This window comes from Salvelinus fontinalis, chromosome 19, assembly GCF_029448725.1.
Source record: "Salvelinus fontinalis isolate EN_2023a chromosome 19, ASM2944872v1, whole genome shotgun sequence".
Lineage (NCBI taxonomy): Eukaryota > Metazoa > Chordata > Actinopteri > Salmoniformes > Salmonidae > Salvelinus > Salvelinus fontinalis.
The window spans coordinates 8,128,828-8,152,764 of NC_074683.1; the positions used below are offsets into that span (position 1 = coordinate 8,128,828).

At 41.3% G+C, this 23,937-nt stretch overlaps 1 protein-coding gene across 2 annotated transcripts in view; it reads left to right on the forward strand.

Annotated features, from left to right (window-relative positions):
• Positions 1-2,582: 2,582 nt before the first annotated feature.
• The window catches only part of stk39 (serine threonine kinase 39), a 33,521-nt gene continuing 12,166 nt past the window's right edge, over positions 2,583-23,937 (forward strand). Inside the window, exons 1-15 of one of the 2 annotated variants that reach the window (XM_055870616.1) lie at positions 2,583-2,976; positions 4,530-4,642; positions 4,964-5,072; positions 5,401-5,542; positions 8,701-8,756; positions 12,360-12,469; positions 12,562-12,663; positions 12,820-12,953; positions 13,256-13,304; positions 13,409-13,474; positions 15,520-15,591; positions 16,002-16,124; positions 16,688-16,729; positions 18,842-18,898; positions 19,724-19,791. In XM_055870616.1, coding sequence (XP_055726591.1) covers positions 2,871-2,976; positions 4,530-4,642; positions 4,964-5,072; positions 5,401-5,542; positions 8,701-8,756; positions 12,360-12,469; positions 12,562-12,663; positions 12,820-12,953; positions 13,256-13,304; positions 13,409-13,474; positions 15,520-15,591; positions 16,002-16,124; positions 16,688-16,729; positions 18,842-18,898; positions 19,724-19,791 — 1,349 coding nt within the window. In that variant the 5' untranslated portion in view covers positions 2,583-2,870. The remainder of the gene's footprint in view (positions 2,977-4,529; positions 4,643-4,963; positions 5,073-5,400; positions 5,543-8,700; positions 8,757-12,359; positions 12,470-12,561; positions 12,664-12,819; positions 12,954-13,255; positions 13,305-13,408; positions 13,475-15,519; positions 15,592-16,001; positions 16,125-16,687; positions 16,730-18,841; positions 18,899-19,723; positions 19,792-23,937) is intronic. The other variant, XM_055870617.1, reaches the window with a different exon arrangement.

The window sequence follows — 23,937 nt, forward strand, 5'->3', positions numbered from 1 at the left end:
TGTCTTTTGTTGAATTTATATAACAACATTCCAAACTTGTTTAGCATTATGTAGTTCAATTGCGCCATGATTCCATTCTTTTTATCCGTTTGCGTCAGTTTCAATGACGGACTTTTAGTGAAATCAGCGGGTTGCCTTCAAAATAAAAGTTCCCGATTGAAACATGAAACAGATAAAAATAGTGGAATCATGCCACAATTAGACTAGATAATGCTAAGTGTAACGGATGTGAAATGGCTAGCTAGTTAGCGGGTACGCGCTACTAGCGTTTCAATCAGTTACGTCACTTGCTCTGAAACCTAGAAGTAGTTTTGCCCCTTGCTCTGCAAGGGCCGCGGCTTTTGTGGAGCGATGGGTAACGACGCTTCGTGGGTGACTGTTGTTGATGTGTGCAGAGGGTCCCTGGTTCGCGCCTGTGTCGGGGCGAGGGGACGGTTTAAAGTTATACTGTTACATAAACATGGAATGTTTATGTTGGTAACCCTCGTAACCCGAATATGTTGGTAACCCTCAGTGCCGGTGTTTGGAGGATATATTGGCATGGTTTGCTGGCCTGAGACGAACAACACCCGTGCCAATATATCCTTCAAACACCTGCTTCGAGGGTTACCAACATATTCGGGTTACCAACATATTCAAATAATGAATAGAGTATTAGCAGATACAGTATTAGCATCTTAGTAAATTCCACATAGTTGTGTTCTGTGAGTGTCACTGAGTAGGCTGGTACCCCATTTCATGGGAGTACAATCCATAGGTTAGGCTGTACAGCGCAATATTAATGTCCAATATACATGCACACAATAGACAGACTGGAAAGGTGATGTCCCACAATCAAAGTGCCACAATAAGAGCTAAGACGCTAATATTTGTGTAAACTCTACATAGTTGTGTTCTGTGAGTGTCACTGAGTAGGCTGATACTCCATTTAATGGGTGCACAATCCATAGGTTAGGCTGTACATTTAAGTATGCCCCAAATGCAATTCTGAATTCAAATACATCCACAGTGCAATCAACTGATTTTTTAAATTAACTAATAATTGTCTTTTGTTGAATTTATATAACAACATTCCAAACTTGTTTAGCATTATGTAGTTCAATTGCGCCATGATTCCATTCTTTTTATCCGTTTGCGTCAGTTTCAATGACGGACTTTTATTATGATGCGAGCCTCCGATTCCACTGTTGTTGCTCACGCTGTTGTTCACAACACACTATTTTCTCCCTCGCTCTTTCCAGTGTAGGGAAGTAGAATGAATCAGGCATCTACTTCTCCGCAAGTGATTGGTGCATTGAAATGTCACACATGCAGTCACTATACAAAGGTATTCACGCATAAGTGGTGTATGGCACTAGCAATGTATCTTAAATTATGATTTTAGTTTAATTTATGGAATAGGCTGAGTTTACCTTGACTGTTGATGTTTTTTCTCCTCAATACAATGCAGAATAATACGATTATATTGTTGTTAGTTTGAAGTACTCATTGAATAATATGTTCCCGACTTCCTGTCCTGACTGTTTCTGACACATTTTGGTTAGGCAAATGTCCCATAGCCATTCAAAGCAAAAAATAAATACATGAAACACGCACTGTATCAACATGAATACTTAGTCAATCATGCCACCCTACTTACCAGCACACTCATAGCAGAAGAGCTGCTGTATAATGTTCATGTCGAGGAAATTATAGCATTAATGAATTAATCTCGGTTTACCCAGAACTAGTCTCACGTAATTGTAGCCTTGGCAGACGAATCTTTCAACAGGAGATTATAAATTAATAGATTTGTGTAAATACAGAATGTGAATGTGTGTATTCATTTTTTTGAATGACACCTTTTTATATCATTGTAATCAGTAATGTACTTTTTCAAGAGGACCTCATAGGCATTATGTATTGTAGGGCCTCACAAATGTTGGTATATGATCGAAGGTGTAATATTGCCATCTAGTGGAAAGATTTTATTATTGCGCGCTGTGATACTTTGTAGCAACTTTTATCATCCAGGGTACAATGTAATATACAAAATAAAGGGCCACATTCATTGTGCAACTTTCACCACAACGACAGTTCCTCATGCGTCATTCAAAACATCCAGGCTAAACTTTAACCAACGCCATAGGCCTAAAACGAATGAATTTGTTCAAGTTAAGTTATTAATCAAATAATAGGCAATTCATTTGATTATATTTGATTTGGCAACTAACAAAGACAACTTTCAGAGTTGGAATTGACTTTTGTTTTTAAAATTTCAACTTTAATAGGCCTATCACAACATTTCAGGTGTTTTTTTCAGCATGATTAGGCCTCATATTTGAATTCAGCCTATTCAACGAATAATCTAGAGAAATAGAATAGGCAATCTTAAATATATGAACATAATGTATTTTCATATTTAGCCTATTGGTTGTTGTTTAAAACCATATAGGGTAGACATTTTAATACAATAGGTTATAATAAAGTCAAATGACACAATGCCGTTGTGGTGAAAGTTGTACAATGAATGTGGCCCTGTATTTTCCTGATGTTTTCATCGCAAGCGGTAGTAATGCGTAAAAGTCTAAACGGGATCCTTGGGACGTCCCAACTCTGACGTCACCCTATTGAAGTTGGCGTTTTAAACGCTTAATGTAAGAGTTAAGGTAGGGTTAAGGTTGGGTAAGGGTTATGGTAAGGGTTATGGTAATGGTAAGGGCTATTCTTATGGTTAAGGTTAGGGTAGGGTTTAGGGACGTCCCAAGGATTCAGGGTAGCACTAACCGTAGTAATGCTCTGCAGCAGCTGACACTTCTGTAGTCAGGAGTGAATGCACATTTTACAGTCTGTGGTCGCTAAGTAGCTAGCGTAGCAGCAGCAGCAGCAACATGGCGGAGCAAGGCGAATCTCCGGCTCCTGTCCAGAATCCGCAACCAGTGCTGACAACGAGCTGGCCAATTACCAGGGAGTCGTACGAGTTACAGGAAGTCATAGGTTAGTAGGCTACCTTTCTATAGTGTAATGATATAATGTTTTATCATGGATATGACTCGGGCGGTTATCAGTGGTGAATGACGACGAGGGCCTACCGGCTTTTTCATATTGAACAGCGTCTCTTTAACGCTTTGCAATGCGGATGTTAACAACCTCTATTTGCTTGCTCTTGTTAGAGGAAACCACTTATTTCATCATATTGAGAGATATTTATAGTCATTGTAAAGTTGTATTCGTATATGTAGGAATTTAATGTAAATGCGTTTATTTATGCAATCCTGAACGATGCTCCTTTATGGCACATGTCCAGTAGGCTAATATTTAAATAGATGAGTCTATGCATGGATGCAGTCCTCACGGGAATGGCATGTTATCCTTCGGTAGAGAAGGGATATTGAATTGCATGCCACTCTGAAGTTAGTAAGAGGATCTACTGTTAGGCTACATGAAAAAAAGTAAACACGAGTAACATTCAGATTTAATAAAAGTCCAACGTTAATATACTTATTATGATTATGATGGGTATAAGGCTATGCAAAAAATAGTCTACTTGGTAAGAATGTTGTCACAGAGGATTTCATTGTCTCTGGAAAAGGGAAAACAAAGACAAGCCTATAGACATCATTTATGAGCCTTCTTCTGTCAATGTATTATAATAGTTATAAAAATAATTATATACATTTTAAGATGTTGCTTTGCCTCACTGTAAGCAATATATAGTTTTTATTTTATAATCCATAGATAAAACATTACAGTGCATAAGAATGTTTAGTTTACTGTTTCAGCAGGTCAGTCAAGTTTCATAGGTCATCAAGGTTTATTTTCACTTCTATTAGGTTACATTAAGGAGTTATAGAACTGGTTACATTGTAACAATACTGAGTGTCACTCTCCACTTCCTCTACTGCTAATAATGCCAGACCTCGTTTGGTATGCCTATAATGCAGTTATTCACAGTAATTCCCCAAGTACTCAAGGTTTTCTGCTCATTTAAGAATTTCGGCACCTGTGAATGGTGGGAGACATTTGAGCTGACACTGACAGCTAAAGAAAGCCATATCAGTGCTGAAAAGTGATAGCACTACAACCATGAGCTGTTGTGGCTAGTCAGTCATCTTTTTTTGTGCTTATAATCAACTGTTGAGCAGTCCGATCTCCTCTCATCCTTATCTGTCACCGGCAGTTGGCATGGTGTGTACTATGTCACATTCTTAGTACAAGACAACTATAGCCTAGCATGCCCTGGTTCTTAAATAAACCCCTCTTCACAACTTTGTCTTTGGATACACTGACAGTTATGCAGAGGAATTAACATGTCATTGGAAAATATGTTTGCACATACTGTATTGGTTCAATTCTGTTCTGAACTGTCATGGAATATACATTAATTATTATTTAAATGTCACAAAAAACGTTTATTATCTCAAACAGACACAAAATGATACTGTATGTTTCAATGATCCCTTATGCTGTTCACCTTGGTCACATTTAATGTTACTGTACTGTCTCCTGCCCTGTTTTATAATTGCGCCTCTATTTGTCTGTGATACCAGGCAGTGGGGCCACAGCCGTAGTGCAGGCTGCCCTCTGCACCCCCAGACAGGAACGTGTGGCCATAAAGAGAATCAACTTGGAGAAATGCCAGACCAGCATGGATGAGTTATTGGTGAGAGCAACAATAAATAAAGGCTATATTTTCATTGTGTGTGACCACAGTGCCTCGGGCCCTCTCTGGCCCATACTTTCTTGATTGGGCTGTAATTTGACTTTGCTGTTCTCTCGTGTGTGTCTATTAGAGGCTGAGTAGGAGGGCTGTGCTACACTCAAGTGTCCATTTGAAAAATAAATTAGCCATAAGTTACAGCGTTTGTTCACTTCATTTTAGAGACGCAAATTACCTATGAACAATCTTTGTTATAAGAAAGGTGTCAAAAGATGTTAACTTTAATTTGTTTCTCATATGAGCCTCTTTCCTCTCATACAATAGAAAGAAATTCAAGCCATGAGCCAATGCAACCATCCAAATGTTGTCACCTACTACACCTCATTTGTGGTAAAGGATGAACTTTGGTTAGTCATGAAACTTCTGAGTGGAGGTAAGCTTTGACCTTCACCAACTTAGCAAAATAGAACTGCTAAGTCATGACATTGATCTCATAAAATGTCAACAATCATGACATCTAACAAGCAATTGTCCATCCTTTTGATCAGTTTACTGTAGACCTATGTGCAGTGGCATTAAAAGTGAAGTGTTATCACACCATGTACAGTATATTGCTGGGATGAATATCGAACATTGTAACAAACTTGCTTAACATAGAACGGGTAAATATAACAGTTGACATGGAAGGATCTTATATAGAAATTGACAAACCAGCATTCGGGATTGTGGGCACTGTTTGTCTGTCTGCTTCCTCTTTTTAGGATCCATGTTGGATATAATAAAGCATACCTTTAGCAGAGGAGAGCACAAAAATGGAGTTCTAGATGAGCTCATCATTGCAACCATACTAAAAGAGGTCCTTGAGGGGTTGGACTACCTGCATAGAAACGGACAGATTCACAGGTAAGATACCCTGGAGTCAGTGGCGGTCGGTGCCGTTTAAGATAAGGGAGGACGATTATTTTTTTTTATGAGCATAGCCTTATTTCTATTACAGCATATTTGATGACTGTCATTCATATTCCCTTCACCCAACTCATTGTAACATCGATAGGTTTAGGCTACAATATGATACTCAATTTTTTTCCCTATATCTATCATGAGGTTGCTACAACCTAGGCTACTAATGAAAGTTTACAATGTAGGTGCACAGTCGAGAGACATTTTAGTAGTGCTGTCCCCGACTAAAACAAATCTTGTTAGACCTAGAGTGGTCTGTTCTTTCGACCAATTGATGGGAAGACATTTTAAAATGTGTATCTTTCCCTACATAGACACACCCTATGTGTTTTAATAAAATCAACTATACTGTATGTAGGCTACTGAGCTTGTCTGATGCTTTAAGCACACTGGGATTAAATAATATATAGACACACAAATTACTCAAGGGAGACAGAGATCATAGCCTAACCAGAAGAAAAAGAAACCTGTTCCCGACCCTCTTCCTCCTGCTTCTGCTGGCATTCACAGATTCTGCTGTTACGCTCCTGTTGTTACGCTCCTAATAGGCTACACCAGGGGTCGGCAACCTTTTCCATTTGGAGTGCCAATTTATCTTACCATTTCTGCCGATCTGTGTGCCAGTTATGATTTTTATATGCAAATTTTCGTGGGACAGTTTCATTTCATTTATAATAAAGTCTATGTATCTCAAAATCATTACCATATGGTTAATAACAATTCTTAAAGTAACTTATATTGCCATTGCCAACTATGTGAAATTAGCCTACATAAAGCCAACAAATAAAAACATTACAGTCTGCAGTTAGAAAATATACTGATAAAAATGAATATCCTATTAATCACATTGGCTACTCATGGCCTGTCTGCAAGGAACTAGAAACATTGTATAATCTATTAACTTGGGTCCAGCCTAAAGCTTGAACTTGCAACATTGTATACAATATTCTGGGACCTCAGAGTTTCCAGATCCAGTGAGCCCCAGAAAGACATAGCTGTAGGATATTTGCACAAGGGATAAGAATTAATCAGGTAGGCCTATTTTATGATGTTTCCTCCACCTGATCAGAGCATGACCCCCCCCCCCTTCACGCTGAGCGGTTATCGAAAGAGCACTGGAAAGATTTTTGAAACAGGCTACATTGAGGAACTATTGTCATTCTCAATGGATGTAAAAACAGACTTTGTTTACTTGGTGTTTGAGGTGAAGAAAAAATGAAGTTCCACAGTGGTGGTAAGTTAAGACAATCAGAAATACTACCAGATCCCCCAAATGTGTACATTTATAGGCCTGCATTTGGGCGCAGGCCAGGTAGCCTAGGCCAACTTCGATGTATAATCAGGTACGTGTCCTTACTCAACATTTACAGGAGCGCTACAAAACAAACCACAATTAACAAATGGACAACTTCTAAATGGAATGAAATAAACCAAAACTTGTTCACAAGTGTAGCCTAGGTTGTGCGGTCAGCAAACAACATGTCCACTCCGACAATGAGAACGGTAAAAGATTGTAACAATAACATATTTAATGCATTAACATTTATGACCATAACAAAACTAACATTGTAGATTAGAAATTATGTAAATTAATGGTAAACGTTTTTTTGTTTTTTTTTAGTGGTGGTTTTACTGGTGATACTGGTGTGCCATCCCCGTGAGTCAGACGGTTGTCTCATGTGCCCAAAAATGTATTTTAGACTGCTAGACTAAAACAATCTCGGTCTGCTCAACTAAAAAGATCATGATCCCTTTAATAGTTTTATTCTTTCTCGAAACTACGTCTTCTCCTCTCACCTTTTCCCTTTGCTTGTGAACTTCAGTGCACAACACATTAGTTTTCTGTGACCAGGCGAAAAAAACCTTCCAAGCCAAACCTTCATATCATAACCGCTAACCGCTACACACAGCCTACATCATTGTCACCATATTAACGTCATAGTCAACATAGCTACAAGAACTAACACGCTAGTAAACCCCCTACAATCATGCAGTGCAGTGTACAGTCAGCAGCAACCAGTTTAGCAGTTACAATAAATTAATAAAACCAAAAGCTTACCTTAACTTGGAAGAGTTCCAGAGTTGGATAGCCATAACCAGCTAGCTAACATAGCTTTCCGCTCTGTTTGATCCGGGTGTTTGAGTAGGCTAAACTAGCTGCATTGCCTAGCTAAGTAAGTGAAACTGAAAAAAATACAACAAAATATAAGTCTCTCTCTCTTTCTCCTCCTTAATTTTTGAAGATATGAATTTGTTCAAAACTGTTCAACTATTGTCTTTCTCTTTGAGTCAACTACTCACAATATGTAATGCACTGCATTGCTAGCTAGCTGTAGCTTATGCTTTCAGTACTAGATTCATTCTCTGATCCTTTGATTGGGTGGACAACATGTCAGTTCATGCTACAAGAGCTCTGATAGGTTGGAGGACATCCTCCTCCGTCTATGGAAGGGGGTGAGAACCATGAGCCTCCTGAGTTTTGTATTCAAGTCAATGTACACAGAGGAGGACAGAGCTAGCTGTCCTCCAGCTACACCATGGTTCTACCCTACAGAGGGCTGTTGAGGCTACTGTAGACCTTCACTGCAAAACCTTGTGTTTTAATCAATTATTTGGTGACCTGAAAATATTTAGTATAGTTTTATCTAAAAAAGGTAACTGTTTTAATGTTTAACTATTTTTATTTTTATGAAATTCACTGAGGAGGATGGTCCTCCCCTCCCTCCTCGGAGGAGCCTCCACTGCCTGGAGTTTGAGACATTAATTCTTTGCACAGGGTCTTCTTTAAAAGAGTGGATTTAAAAGTTACATAGTATTCATCTATAAAATGTAATCTAAGAGTTACATGGTATTAGTTAAATTGTGATGACATTATCTACTGTTTCAATGTAATTTATTGACAGATTGTGTTCTTTGAACTTGCCTGGATGTCAAGGGCATAAAGAACTAAACCACTATTACCCCCTTGGGCAGTGTTCCAAATGACAGCAGGCTGCAAAACTAATTTGTACACATGGATGCAATTGATCCTGCTCCACTTACGTCGATAGATACTGTTTGGGCATGACTGGGGTGTTTTTGCTGTGTGTGTGTGACCTCAGGGATGTGAAGGCTGGGAACATTCTGTTGGGAGAGGACGGATCTGTTCAGATTGCAGGTGTGTGAGTAATGTCACTCCCTCACCTCATCTTCACCTGTTAAATTGTATTCTCACAGCTCACTGACTGCCACAAAGATAGTACTTTTTTAATGATGCTTCCACACATTCAGTTAATTCAACAGCCTAATCAACATAATGCCAGACTTCACCAATCAAAAGTAGGAATATACTTGTAACATGGCAAAGATTAATATATTTTTGAAGCTAGCGAATACGCAGTAGTTTACATATTGACTGCGTGTTTCTCTTTCTTGTCCTGATGACCTTTCAGCCCCATTCAAAATACTGAGATTAAAAAGTTAGTATTTTATAAGTGTTTTATTTATTTGCTAGGAATACAACATTAATGTAGATATACAGTTGAAGTTGGAAGTTTACATACACTTAGGTTGGAGTCATTAAAGCTTGTTTTTCAACCACTACACAAATTTCTTGTTAACAAACTATAGTTTTGGCAAGTCGATTAGGACATCTACTTTGTGCATGTGTAACGGATGTGAAATGGCTAGCTAGTTAGCGGTGGTGCGCGCTAATAGCCTTTCAATCGGTGACGTCATGATGACCTTGATGTAGTAGTTTCCCTTGCTCTGCAAGGGCCGCGGCTTTTGTGGAGCGATGGGTAACAATGCTTCGTGGGTGACTGTTGTTGATGTGTTCAGAGGGTCCCTGGTTCGAGCCCAGGTATGGGCGAGGGGACGGACGTAAAGTGATACTGTTACATTGGTGCCGTGACCCGGATCACTGGTTGCTGCTGAAAAGGAGGAGGTCGAAAGGGGTGAGAGTGTAACGGATGTGAAATGGCTAGCTAGTTAGCGGTGGTGCGCGCTAATAGCCTTTCAATCGGTGTTGTCACTTGCTCTGAGACCTTAAAGTGATACTGTTACACATGACACAAGTAATTTTTCCAACAATTGTTTACAGACAGATTATTTTACTTATAATTCACTGTATCACAATTCCAGTGGGTCAGAAGTTTACATACACTAAGTTGACTGTGCCTTTTAAACAGCTTGGAAAATTCCAGAAAATGATGTCATGGTTTTAGAAGCTTCTGATAGGCTAATTGACATCATTTGAGTCAATTGGAGGTGTACCTGTGGATGGATTTCAAGGCCTACCTTCAAACTCAGTGCCTCTTTGCTTGACGTCATGGGAAAATCAAAAGAAATCAGCCAAGACCTCAGATTTTTTTTTTAGACCTCCACAAGTCTGTTTCATCCTTGGGAGCAATTCCCAAACGCCTGAAGGTACCACATTCATCTGTACAAACCATAGTACGCAAGTATAAACACCATGGGACCACGCAGCTGTCATACCGCTCACGAAGGAGATGCGTTCTGTCTCCTAGAGATGAACGTTCTTTGGTGCAAAAAGTGCAAATCAATCCCAGAACAACAGCAAAGGACCTTGTGAAGATGCTGGAGGAAACAGGTACAAAAGTATCCACAGTAAAACGAGTCCTATATCGACATAACCTGAAAGGCCGCTTCAGCAAGGAAGAAGCCACTGCTTCAAAACCGGTAAAAAAAAAACAGACTACAGTTTGCAACTGCACATGGGGTCGAAGATCACACTTTTTGGAGAAATGTCCTCTGGTCTGATGAAACAAAAATAGAACTGTTTGGCCATAATGACCATCGTTATGTTTGGAGGAAAAAGGGGGACGCTTGCAAGCCGAAGAACACCATCCCAACCGTGAAGCACGGGGGTGGCAACATCATGTTGTGGGGGTGCTTTGCTGCAGGAGGGACTGGTGCACTTCACAAAATAAATGGAAAATTATGTGGATATATTGAAGCAACATCTCAAGACATCAGTCAAGAAGTTAAGGCTTGGTCGCAAATGGATCTTCCAAATGGACGATGACCGCAAGCATACTTCCAAAGTTGTGGCAAAATGGTTTAAGGACAACAAAGTCAAGGTATTGGAGTGGCCATCACAAAGCCCTGACCTCAATCCTATAGAACATTTGTGGGCAGAACTGAAAAAGCGTGTGCGAGCAAGGAGGCCTACAAACCAGACTCAATTACACCAGCTCTGTCAGGAGGAATGGGCCAAAATTCACCGAACATATTGTGGGAAGCTTGTGGAATGCTACCCAACACATTTGACCCAAGTTAAACAATTTAAAGGCAATGCTACCAAATACTAATTGAGTGTATGTAAACTTCTGAACCACTGGGAATGTGATGAAAGAAATAAAAGCTGAAATTAATAATTCTTTCTTCTATTATTCTGACATTTCACTTTCTTAAAATAATGTGGTAATCCTAACTGACCTAAGACAGGGAATTGTTTCTAGGATTAAATGTCAGGAATTGTGAAAAACTGAGTTTAAATGTATTTGGCTAAGGTGTATGTAAACCTCCGACTTCAACTGTACCAGTTCATACGTGCATTTAGTTCAACTCAGTATGTTCTGCACGAAACAGACATTTCTTGTATTTCTACAACATGGGGTTGACAATATTTGGGTCTTTCCACAGAATGAGTGCCTTTTGCATCCCTTTTATTTATATATATATATATTTTAAATTGTGCACCAATTTTGACCCTGTTATATTCAATGAAGTGGCTTTTAATATAGACCACATGGAGAATTCAATAAATCAGATTTTTTATATAAATAAAGACTTGCTGAAGTGCCAACTTTCAGCATGTTGACATTACCCTCCTCAGTGACTTCTAGGAATATTTTAATCCCCCTAACCCCAACATTTCTGCAAGTTTTCACCAACATTGTAAAGCCATAGTTATTGTGTTGCTTTGACAAAGTAATTTCTAAAGATACCTTTTATTTCATATGATTATTGATTCTTTTCAAGGTCAAAACCTGTCCCTCATTTTAAGGTCAACGCTGTTACATGAACTGAACTGTTGTTTTAATATGGTAAAACTATTCCTTTTAAATATTCTTTTCAAAAGAGGCTATGAACATCTAATAGTAAAATCATAGTTTAAAAGCACTCTTTTTTTTGTCTTTTTTTTTTGTGGTGGAAAACTGGTGCATCAAGAATATCTTGGCAAGAAAAGTTTGAACTATTCAATTTCTTTTGTGAAGCTTTCATTCAAGCATGTTACAGTCAACCCTGTTCCTTTATTTGGCACTTAATAGACACTTACTATTGTATTTTTTGTAATTTAACCTCTTGAGATGGGAAAACAGTTATTTTATTAAGTTGAGCATGTGCTCTTTATGACAGAATGCTACAATTAGGTGACATTGTTTCCCCCACAAAGTTATACATCTCAAAGGACACCGAATTGGTGGAACGACCCATTTACTGAATAACATAAAGGTAGTCAAACAGGTCCTCCAACATAAATCACTGGAGTCCTACACTCTTTCATGTACTTGGACGACCTTTAGCCTACAAACACTGCAAGCAGAACCATTCTAACATGAATGCAACTGTAGAGCTGGAGTGCGCACAGTTTGTATAAGGTGTATAACATGAAATAGTTGTGAAAGACCTCTTAATGGTTTGAGTATATTTGAGCAAATACCGCAACACATTATTATCCCTTTCTATAAGATGTTAATGAGGTCTAACATTTACATCCATACATGGCATCTGAATTATCCATATTTCTTCATAGATTTTGGAGTTAGTGCCTTTTTGGCCACTGGAGGAGATATGACCAGAAACAAAGTACGGAAGACTTTTGTGGGCACACCATGTTGGATGGCCCCTGAGGTGATGGAACAGGTGAGACTATCTTGTGGCCAGTTTTAGTAACATATACTAGCTGTTTTCACATAGACTTTACAACACTAACAGTTGCTCCGCTATGTCCACAGGTACGAGGCTATGACTTCAAAGCAGACATTTGGAGTTTTGGAATCACTGCCATAGAGTTGGCCACAGGGTCTGCACCTTACCACCGATACCCACCCATGAAGGTGAGCCTGATCACTGCATATCTAGATCCCAGACAGGAAGCGGAATAGGCCTACATCTTAACTAATAAACCACGAAGAGGCAAATTACTACCCTGTGTCTATGTAACCTCTGAGAGAACACTTGAATGTCTTTGACCCTTCCTCTTCTCTTCCCAGGTCTTAATGCTGACCTTACAGAACGATCCTCCCACCCTAGACACGGGTGTGGAGGACAAAGAGATGCTGAAAAAATATGGGAAATCATTTAGGAAGCTAATAACCCTGTGCCTTCAGAAGGAGCCCGCCAAGAGGTTTGTACATGTCTGCCATTCCGTGAACTGCATTAGGCCTACTCTCTAAATCTGTAGAGTCTGTCACTGGTTGATGATGAAGTAAATCTGATGGCCTTGGGAGTTGATCGAGTCTCTGTAGAATGTCAGACACATTTCAGGAGAGTCCTGAAATATAGTCTTCATGTTTAGTGGGCTCACTCATACCCACCCACCCAAGAATATCTATTCTCACACAGACAGATTCGAGGAATTGTACATTCAGTTCTAGGACAATGATTGGAACGTGTTCTTATATCATTATGTATTTTGCTTCTCTTCAGGCCTACAGCAGCAGAACTTTTGAAATGTAAATTTTTCCAGAAAGCCAAGGTATGATTTTACCTCCAGGATTTGACCTGTTCTTTTTGTTTTTTTGAGGCTTAAAGAATTTGTATGTAGATTTGTTTAACGTGGGTTGTGATTTTCATTTGCAGAACAGAGAATATCTGATCGAAAAGCTGCTATGCAGAGCACCGAACATAACCCAGAGAGCCAAAAGGGTAATGTCTAAACAAACATCCTTCCCAGTAAAGCAGCACCACTATTGACTGAACATTATGAACAAAGTATGGTAAGATGATAGGGGTTGGCAGGACACTCCACCAGTCATCAGACATTGAGTGTCCTCTCCCTCTCTCTCTTACTGATCAACACTTCATTCACTTTGTGATCAAACTGTTCTGCAAATATGGGCCACTCCTGGAACAATATCAGTCATGCAGAATAGATGTGCTTACAACTCATGCATTAGTGGTCCGTAACGTTGCTCAGACGCTCACTGCAAGTGGCAGACAAAGACACATGGAATTTAATGTGAGTAGTTAGGTAACGGGGAGGTGCACTTAAACATACCATTTGCATGCTCAGTTTGCCTTGCGGTCACAGTGAACTGGGCATGAGTGCAGCAGTGTGGCAGGAAAAGTTGATATTGGATTGCCATCGTCCTACATGTGGATTACTGAAGAAATGGGTGCGAAGACCCTATTGCCAGAAGGCAAAAAGGCCAGGGTGATCGAGTTGGATGGAAATTCACTGACATGGCATGGGTGACTGGAGGACATGGGGGACTGTGGAGGTGTCGCGTGACCAAGTCATTTAGCAGAGCATAATGTCAATAGAGATGGAAATGACTCGTGACAGAGTTGTCAGACAGAGGGGAGAACAGTATGCTGGTCAGAATAGTCACAATCATTCAGATCGTGTGTGGGTGGGTTGACTAATTTGGTAAACATGGTTTAAAGGTGCACTATGCAGAAATCGCTCTGCCATTTCCTGGTTGGTAAAATTCTAATAGTTGCCTAATTTCAGTATATGTGACAAAACAGCAAGTATATTGTCGAGAATCATTGTACCATCTAAACCGCTGTGAAATATTTTTTCCCTAACCAAAAATATAGTATTTTCAGCTGTTTGCAGCTGGTGTACGAAACCGGAAGTAAAAGACGCAAAAACTAAACTAAAAGATGGGAAGCATAGAAATAGCTCACATAGAGCAACAGATCTACCACATATTAGACTTGCTTTCAATGAGAATGACAGATCGATAACTCACATTTCTATGTGAATTTGGTTGGGTGTCCCAAAAACGTACACATTGCAGCTTTAATGAGAGATTATGGTTGATTGTAGAATGATTAGTATTCCATTCTGAGGCTGCAATGTAATCATGATACCCTCTGCAGCCAACCCTGATCCACCAACCACATCACTGTCTGTCTTCTGGTCCTGTTTCACCACTAGAACTGTTGGTGTGCTGTTCTGACCTATGGAGAATCACCCACAGTATCCACTCAGCAGACACAGGCTAGCCTGCACAGAGAGGCAGCCTTGCAGAAACATGGTCATCTCAGTACTCTGTAACCTGTCCACATCCCCGACCAGATCAGACTCTTCCCCCCTTTGACCCCCTTACTCAGTCCGTCTATCTACTACCCTCTCCCTCACTCTCCCTCCCATCCTGCCCACCTTCCTCATTCTGTCTATCTCCCTTCCTCCCGGAGACTCCCTCCTCCTCTGCAGGTGTATTAATTCAACCAGAGTTAATACACAATAGTAATATTCTAGACATGTATCTCTAGGCAAATGACAGAATTTATGCAGTTGTTCATTGGCCAGAAGAGGGCAGCCCTGCTCCTTAGTTGATCTCTTCGTAGGGCAACCTGCAGGAGGTATTGATCAAAGATTACTGTGCGTTGCAGCAGTCATTGATGTGCTACGTAATTGAATGTTGGAAAATAATACTGATATAATAGTGAGATTGATTTGCTACGCTAGTACACAGAGGATACAGTATCGATTCAGAGCATTTATAGATTGCTCCTGTAATTTGCCTGTATGTACTCCTTCATCCCATATTTTCCCTTTGTGCGTTTCTCTAAGTGTGCATGCTCATAAATGTTCCTATTAATATTAAATACTAAATGTAGTTGTTCACATGCTTTGGCAGCTTGATGGTACCGTGTTTGTGTGTAAAGAGACATACAGGCCACTGAACTGTCACATGCATCCACTCACAGTGGACTGATGCTTTTTTTTTTTGCTCAAGGAGCCAGAGCAGAATTCCAGGAGCATGGGCTCTGTGTCAGGTTCAGCAAAAGAACTTGATGCCATCAGAAGGGTACATGTTCTTTGACTTAGCCCTAGAATGCTGGGGCTTCCACTTAGATTCATCCAGAGTTAGCTGCTTAAGGAGTTGTGTGTGTTTCCTTTTCTTCGTTTCATTTTTGTTCTATTTTGTTCTTTTGTTCTCTGCTAGCTCGTAGCAGCCATTTTGTAGACCTTAAAAACTCTGAGAGGAATCCGAGCCTAAGTGTTTGTGCAATGCTTACTGGTATCCACCTGCACTTTTTATGAAATATTTCAAAAATCTCATCAGCTCATATAGGCCAAGTAAATGCCATTTAATGTTGTGTTGGTTTTAACCTTACTGAGAGAACATTAGAAGGTGTGTGTGCTACTAAATGTGCTTTGTCTCTCAACCCTACAGTTTGATGGGATGTCTAAACGTTTGTACTGTGTTTGGCCTAGGTGAGGAGAGTTCCAGGTTCCAGCGGCCACCTGCACAAGATGGAGGACGGAGACTGGGAGTGGAGCGATGACGAGCTCGACGTAGGGAGCGAGGAGGGCAAGGCTGCTGTCAATCAAGGCAGGGTAGGTGAGACCATGACAAGAGATGCACATCAAAACTTGGCCACATGGGCTGGGGAAAAAAGCAACAACTAATGTTGAGGGCAATTCTCTATTCTTTTTACCTGTACTTTGGCTAGCTTGATCCTTCCTTTTTGTTTTGCCTTTGTACAGTCATTCTCTAGCTGAATGTATTTCTGTGAAAGCAGCGAGCAAGCTTTGTTTCAGAGAGGGGCCTGTGACATGTCGCTAAAGGTAATTGGTAAGGTTTTGAAGATAGCTGTAGGGGGCTGAGGATGGAGCGGGGAGACAGCTATGATCAAATTTTAAAAGGTTCTTTGACATAGATGCCTTACCTGATGTCTCTTACAGGGAGAATTACACAAAGCAAAGATGCAACAAATAAAATGCTGATAATGATATTCTACCTTGGTCAGTTTTAATTGTTTGTTTCCTCTACGCTACATTATGATAATTATTCTGCAGGGATTGCGTTCTAAGGTGTTTGGGCTCTACATCTGCCAGTCATATTTAGATTTGTCAAGACTGAGGATATAATGTTGTTTGTGTTTGATATTACCTTCCAGTCGCGAAGACTCAGAGAGGACAACGAAGACGAGGGCGAAGATGTAAGTTAGCTCTTTTCTGTTCTATAAACAAATATGGAGTACATGATTTGTCATTGTTAAAGTATTTTTTAATATCATAGAGACAGACCCTTAGGTGTAATGTGGGTGAAGTAAGATTGTTGTGAGTGTGTAAACCTGCACATTGACTAGAATAATTTACTTACTTTGCCTCTGTCTGTTTCTGTGTAATTTGAGTACTTTACAAAGGGCTTCATTGGAAAATCTAATTGTCTGCCTCAACAGGGAGCAGGTTATGTATCAGTTATGAAATCTTAAATAAACCTAGTACATCTTACCCCACAGTTTCTCTGACTCATGGATTTTAGCAAGGTCGAACGTATATACAGTTGAAGTCGAAAGTTTACATAAACTTAGGTTGGAGTCATTAAAACTCGTTTTTCAACCACTAGACAAATTTCTTGTTAACAAACGTTAGTTTTGGCAAGTCGGCTAAGACTTATACTTTGTGCATGACACAAGTAATTTTTCCAACAATTTTCCAGAAAAGGATATCATGACTTTAGAAGCTTCTGATAGGCTAATTGACATCATTTGAGTCAATTGGAGGTGTACCTGTGGATGTACAGTATTTCAAGGCCTACCTTCAAACTCAGTGCTTCTTTGCTTGACATCATGGGAAAATCAAAAGAAATCAGCCAAGACCTCAGAAAACAATTGTAGACCTCCACAAGTCTGGTTCATCCTTGGGAGCAATTTCCAAACGCCTGAAGGTACCATGTTCATCTGTACAAACCATAGTACTCAAGTATAAACACCATGGGACCACGCAGCTGTCATACCGCTCACGAAGGAGACGTGTTTTGTCTCCTAGAGATGAACGTACTTTGGTGTAAAAAGTGCAAATCAATCCCAGAATAACAGCAAAGGATCTTGTGAAGATGCTGGAGGAAACGGGTACAAAAGTATCTATATCCACAGTAAAACGAGTCCTATATCGACATAACCAGAAAGGCCGCTTGGCAAGGAAGAAGCCACTGCTCCAAATCTGCCATAAATAAGCCAGACTACAGTTTGCAACTGCACATAGGGACAAAGATTGTACTTTTTGGAGAATGTCCTCTGGTCTGATGAAACAAAAATAGAACTGTTTGGCCATAAATACCATCGTTATGTTTGGAGGAAACGCGGGAGGCTTGCAAGCTGAAGAACACCATCCCAACCGTGAAGCACAGGGGTGGCAGCATCATGTTGTGGGGGTGCTTTGCTGCAGGAGGGACTGGTGCACTTCACAAAATAGATGGCATCATGAGGCAGGAAAATGTTGTGGATATATTGAAGCAACATCTCAAGACATCAGTCAAGAAGTTAAGGCTTGGTGGCAAATGGGTTTTCCAAATGGACAATGACCCCAAGCATACTTCCAAAGTTGTGGCAAAATGGCTTAAGGACAACAAGCTCAAGGTATTGAGGTGGCCATCACAAAGCGCTGACCTCAACCCTATAGAACATTTGTGGGCAGAACTGAAAAAGCGTGTGCGAGCAAGGAGGTTAACAAACCTGACTCAGTTACACCAGCTCGGTCAGGAGGAATGGGCGAAATTTCTTAACTTATTGTGGGAAGCTTGTGGAAGGCTACCTGAAACGTTTGACCCAAGTTAAACAACTTAAAAGCAATGCTACCAACTACTAATTGAGTGTATGTAGACTTCTGACCCACTGGGAACGTGATGAAAGAAATAAAAGCTGAAATAAATAATTCTCTCTTCTATTATTCTGACATTTCACTTTCTTAAAATAAAGTGGTGATCCTAACTGACCTAAGACAGGGAATTTTTACTAGAATTAAGGGTCAGGAATTGTGAAAAACTGAGTTTAAATGTATTTGGCTAAGGTGTATGTAAACTTCCGACTTCAACTGTAGATGCTTTCTCTATTTGAATGTTCATAAACAAAATAACTAAATGTTTTACAAATTGATTGTTTTCTATTGACTTTTATCTATTTGCTGACCGAGTTGAGCAATGACCTTGACCATGACCTTGATCTTGGGCAAATATTTGCTATTCTAAACCATGTTCACCCACTAAACACCCTTTTCCATAGCACACAAAAATATATAGTTTACAAAATGCTTTTCGTTTTGTGCCACAGGATGAGGAGAATGCCAATAGTGTTCCCATTGAAGGGCTATCCATTCAGCATCCCCAGGTGAGGTTTTCAGTATCATCACCACCAGCAGCAGAGGCAGACGTTAATTTGTCATGATTCAGTGACCTTGATGCCCCACTGATTATGTGTGAGTATGTGCCAGTCTCCCAGTGGCTCCTGGAGGGCCCCTTTCAGTAGGTAATAACTCTGAGTAAATGACCATCCTGCTGATACTGCCAGCTCTAAAGTCATCTAAAAGGCCCTGTGTCATTCTCTCACTGGCCATTGTCATTTCAGAAATGAGCCAGAGTAGTTTGAGGTTCACCCCCCGTGTCCGACAATGATGGAGGCCATAAGTGCTACTGCGGTTCTTACTTTGTTGAGTCAGGATCTAGTCAGCGTCAAGGGTCCCGGGACGCGCAGCGGTCTAAGGCACTGCATCTCAGTGCTAGAGGCATCACTACAGACCCTGATTCGATCCTGGGCTGAACCCCAACCGGCAGTGATTGGGAGTCTCATAGGGCAGTGCACAATTGGCCCACGTCTCCCGGGGTTAGGGTTTGGCCGGGGTAGGCCGTCATTGTAAATAAGAATTTATTCTTAACTGACTTGCCTAGTTAAATAAAGGTTAAATATTAATTTTTTATCTGATTGTGCCTCCTCACAAATAGAACTCAGTTATCTTGTCAGAAGACATCAATAGAAGTATATACACTGTAGATATTGAATATATTTTGTGTGATTTAATTCATGTATTTTTCTGTTGGTTTTGTAGTTTAATAATTTCAGCATTGTGCGAGATACAGATATATATTTTCTATACTCCAGGAGATATTGAGGACTTGCGGGCTTTATTGACTCACCAGACTCACTCTTTACTTATAGGTTCAACCGTTTGAGAAGAACACAGGGCCCTATATTCAAATTGCTCTGAATATGGTCCTAAGGCTAAGGTAAGCAGAGTTTGAATTTGTCCTCCTTCTTGCATCCGGTACACCCAACAGATGTGCCCTGCTGCTAATAGACCTAATGATGACCTAATGATGTCTTGGCCCTCTAATGGGATCATCTGACAGAACCAAGGACCGTTTCTCTCTAATCTGGCTGAGCGGTTGTGTTGGAGGGAGGAGAGTGTTACACTCCATTGACTCTCCATTTGCTCCGCTCTGCATTTCTGTGTTCTCAGGGATTGAATTAGAGCAGGGATGACCAACTTTGATGGGGGTGGGGGCCACAAAAAAATCTGAACTCATCATGATGGGCTGCAGTTGATAGCCGGTCTGCGTAGTCACATCCATACCCCCCCCCCCCCCCCCCCACCACCACGTTGCCAGCAAAACATTTTAGTGGCCACCTTGACACAGTGGAGAGAAATGAAGTTTTAGAGTTCAATTTGTGCAATTGGACTCGTTTTGCCATTGGGTGGAGAGGAAAATAAGCTGTTTTAGAAATATTTTCCTGCAATTATACACATTTTGCCATAGGGTGGAGAAAATGTTTACAGTTTTGAATATTATATGGGAGCGAGAATTACTAACAAAATCAATGGGGGACCCTGGCCGGTAATAAAACCATGACAACAAGTTTAGATTTTTTATTTATTTATTTCACCTTTATTTAACCAGGTAGGCAAATTGAGAACACGTTCTCATTTACAATTGCGACCTGGCAAATAGCTGATAGCTGATAGCTATCAGATAGCTGACTGCTAAACTAATTTAGCAATCTAAAAAAAAATATATGCTGAAATTAGCTATTTCATTGATTATCAGTGACTGACCTAAGAAGAGAGAAACTGCTGATGCACAACCAAATGACGCAACAGTAAGTTGAGACCCCGACTGAGTTCCTAAAATATATATAACCTCAGCAAATAAGAAACGTCCCCTTTTCAGGACCCTGTCTTTCAAAGATAATTCATAAAAATCCAAATAACTTCAACAGCTTACAGACTGCAGGCAATTAAGGTCACAGTTATTAAAACTTAGGACACTAAAGAGGCCTTTCTACTGACTCTGAAAAACACCAAAAAGAAAGATGCCCAGGGTCCCTGCTCATCTGCGTGAACGTGCCTTTGGCATGCTTCAAGGAAGCATGAGGACGGCAGATGTGGCCAGGGAAATAAATTGCAATATCTGTACTGTGAGACGCCGCTACAGGGAGACAGGACGGACAGCTGATCGTCCTCGCAGTGGCAGACCACGTGTAACAACACCTGCACAGGATCGGTACATCCAAACATTACACCTGCGGGACAGGTACAGGATGGCAACAACAACTGCTCGAGTTACACCAGGAATGCACAATCCCTCCATCAGTGCTCAGACTGTTTGCAATAGGCTGTGAGAGGCTGGACTGAGGGCTTGTAGGCCTGTTGTAAGGCAGGTCCTCACCAGACATCACTGGCAATAACGTCGCCTATGGGCACAAATCCACTGTTGCTGGACCAGACAGGACTGGCAAAAAGTGCTCTTCTCTGACAAGTCGTGGTTTTGTCTCACCAGGGGTGATGTTCGGATTCGTGTTTATCGTTGAAGGAATGAGTGTTACTCCGAGGCCTGTACTCTGGAGCGGGATCGATTTGGAGATGGAGGGTTCGTCATGGTCTGGGGCGGTGTGTCACAGCATCATCGGACTGAGCTTGGTCATTGCAGGCAATCTCAACGCTGTGCATTACAGGGAAGACATCCTCCTCCCTCATGTGGTACCCTTCCTGCAGGCTCATCCTGACATGACCCTCCATTATGACAATACCACCAGCCCTACTGCTCGTTCTGTGCCTGATTTCCTGCAAGACAGGAATGTCAGTGTTCTGCCATGGCCAGAAGAGCCCGGATCTCAATCCTATTGAGCACGTCTGGGACCTGTTGGATCGGAGGGTGAGGGCAAGGGCCGTTCTGACTGTTACTGACTGTTACTTTTGATTTTGACCCTCCCTTTGTTCAGGGACACATTATTCCATTTTTGTTAGTCACATGTCTGTGGAACTTGTTCAGTTTATGTCTCAATTGTTGAATCTTGTTATGTTCATACAAATATTTACACGTTAAGTTTGCAGAAAATAAACGCAGTTGACAGTGAGAGAACTTTTCTTTATATACACTGCTCAAAAAAATAAAGGGAACACTAAATAACACATCCTAGATCTGAATGAATGAAATATTCTTATTAAATACTTTTTTCTTTACATAGTTGAATGTGCTGACAACAAAATTACACAAAAATGATCAATGGAAATCAAATTTATCAACCCATGGAGGTCTGGATTTGGAGTCACACTCAAAATTAAAGTGGATAACCACACTACAGGCTGAGCCAACTTTGATGTAATGTCCTTAAAACAAGTCAAAATGAGGCTCAGTAGTGTGTGTGGCCTCCATGTGCCTGTATGACGTCCCTACAACGCCTGGGCATGCTCCTGCTGAGGTGGCGGATGGTCTCCTGAGGGATCTCCTCCCAGACCTGGACTAAAGCATCCGCCAACTCCTGGACAGTCTGTGGTGCAACGTGGCGTTGGTGGATGGAGCGAGACATGATGTCCCAGATGTGCTCAATTGGATTCAGGTCTGGGGAACGGGCGGGCCAGTCCATAGCATCAATGCCTTCCTCTTGCAGGAACTGCTGACACACTCCAGCCACATGAGGTCTAGCATTGTCTTGCATTAGGAGGAACCAGCATATGGTCTCACAAGGGGTCTGAGGATCTCATCTCGGTACCTAATGGCAGTCAGACTACCTCTGGCGAGCACATGGAGGGCTGTGCGGCCCCCCAAAGAAATGCCACCCCACACCATGACTGACCCACTGCCAAACCGGTCATGCTGGAGGATGTTGCAGGCAGCAGAACGTTCTCCACGGCGTCTCCAGACTCTGTCACGTCTGTCACATGTGCTCAGTGTGAACCTGCTTTCATCTGTGAAGAGCACAGGGCGCCAGTGGCGAATTTGCCAATCTTGGTGTTCTCTGGCAAATGCCAAACGTCCTGCACGGTGTTGGGCTGTAAGCACAGTCCCCACCTGTGGACGTCGGGCCCTCATACCACCCTCATGGAGTCTGTTTCTGACCGTTTGAGCAGACACATGCACATTTGTGGCCTACTGGAGGTCATTTTGCAGGGCTCTGGCAGTGCTCCTCCTGCTCCTCCTTGCACAAAGGCGGAGGTAGCGGTCCTGCTGCTGGGTTGTTGCCCTCCTACGGCCTCCTCCACGTCTCCTGATGTACTGGCCTGTCTCCTGGTAGCGCCTCCATGCTCTGGACACTACGCTGACAGACACAGCAAACCTTCTTGCCACAGCTCGCATTGATGTGCCATCCTGGATGAGCTGCACTACCTGAGCCAGTTGTGTGGGTTATAGACTCCGTCTCATGCTACCACTAGAGTGAAAGCACCGCCAGCATTCAAAAGTGACCAAAACATCAGCCAGGAAGCATAGGAACTGAGACGTGGTCTGTGGTCACCACCTGCAGAACCACTCCTTTATTGGGGGTGTCTTGCTAATTGCCTATAATTTCCACCTTTTGTCTATTCCATTTGCACAACAGCATGTGAAATTTATTGTCAATCAGTGTTGCTTCCTAAGTAGACAGTTTGATTTCACAGAAGTGTGATTGACTTGGAGTTACATTGTGTTGTTTAAGTGTTCCCTTTATTTTTTTGAGCAGTGTATATACTGAACAACATTTTCAACGATTTTACTGAGTTGGAGTCAATTGAAATACATTCATTAGGCCCTAATCTATGGATTTCACGACTAGGCAGGGGTGTAGCCATGGGTGGTCCTTGGAGGGCATAGTCCCACCCACTTGGCAGCCAGGCCTACCCACTGGGAAGCCAGGCCCAGCCAAATATAATTCGTTTTTCACCACAAAAGGGCTTTATTACAGACAGAGATACTCCTCAGCACCCTCCACCCCCCTCAGATGATCCCGCAGGTGAAGAAGCCAGATGTGGATGTCCTGGGCTGGTGTGGTTACACGTGGTCTGCGGTTGTGAGGCAGGTTGGACGTACTGCCAAATTCTCTAAAAACGACATTGGAGGCAGCTTATGGTAGAGAAATGAACATTCAATTATCTGGCAACAGCTCTGGTGGACATTCCT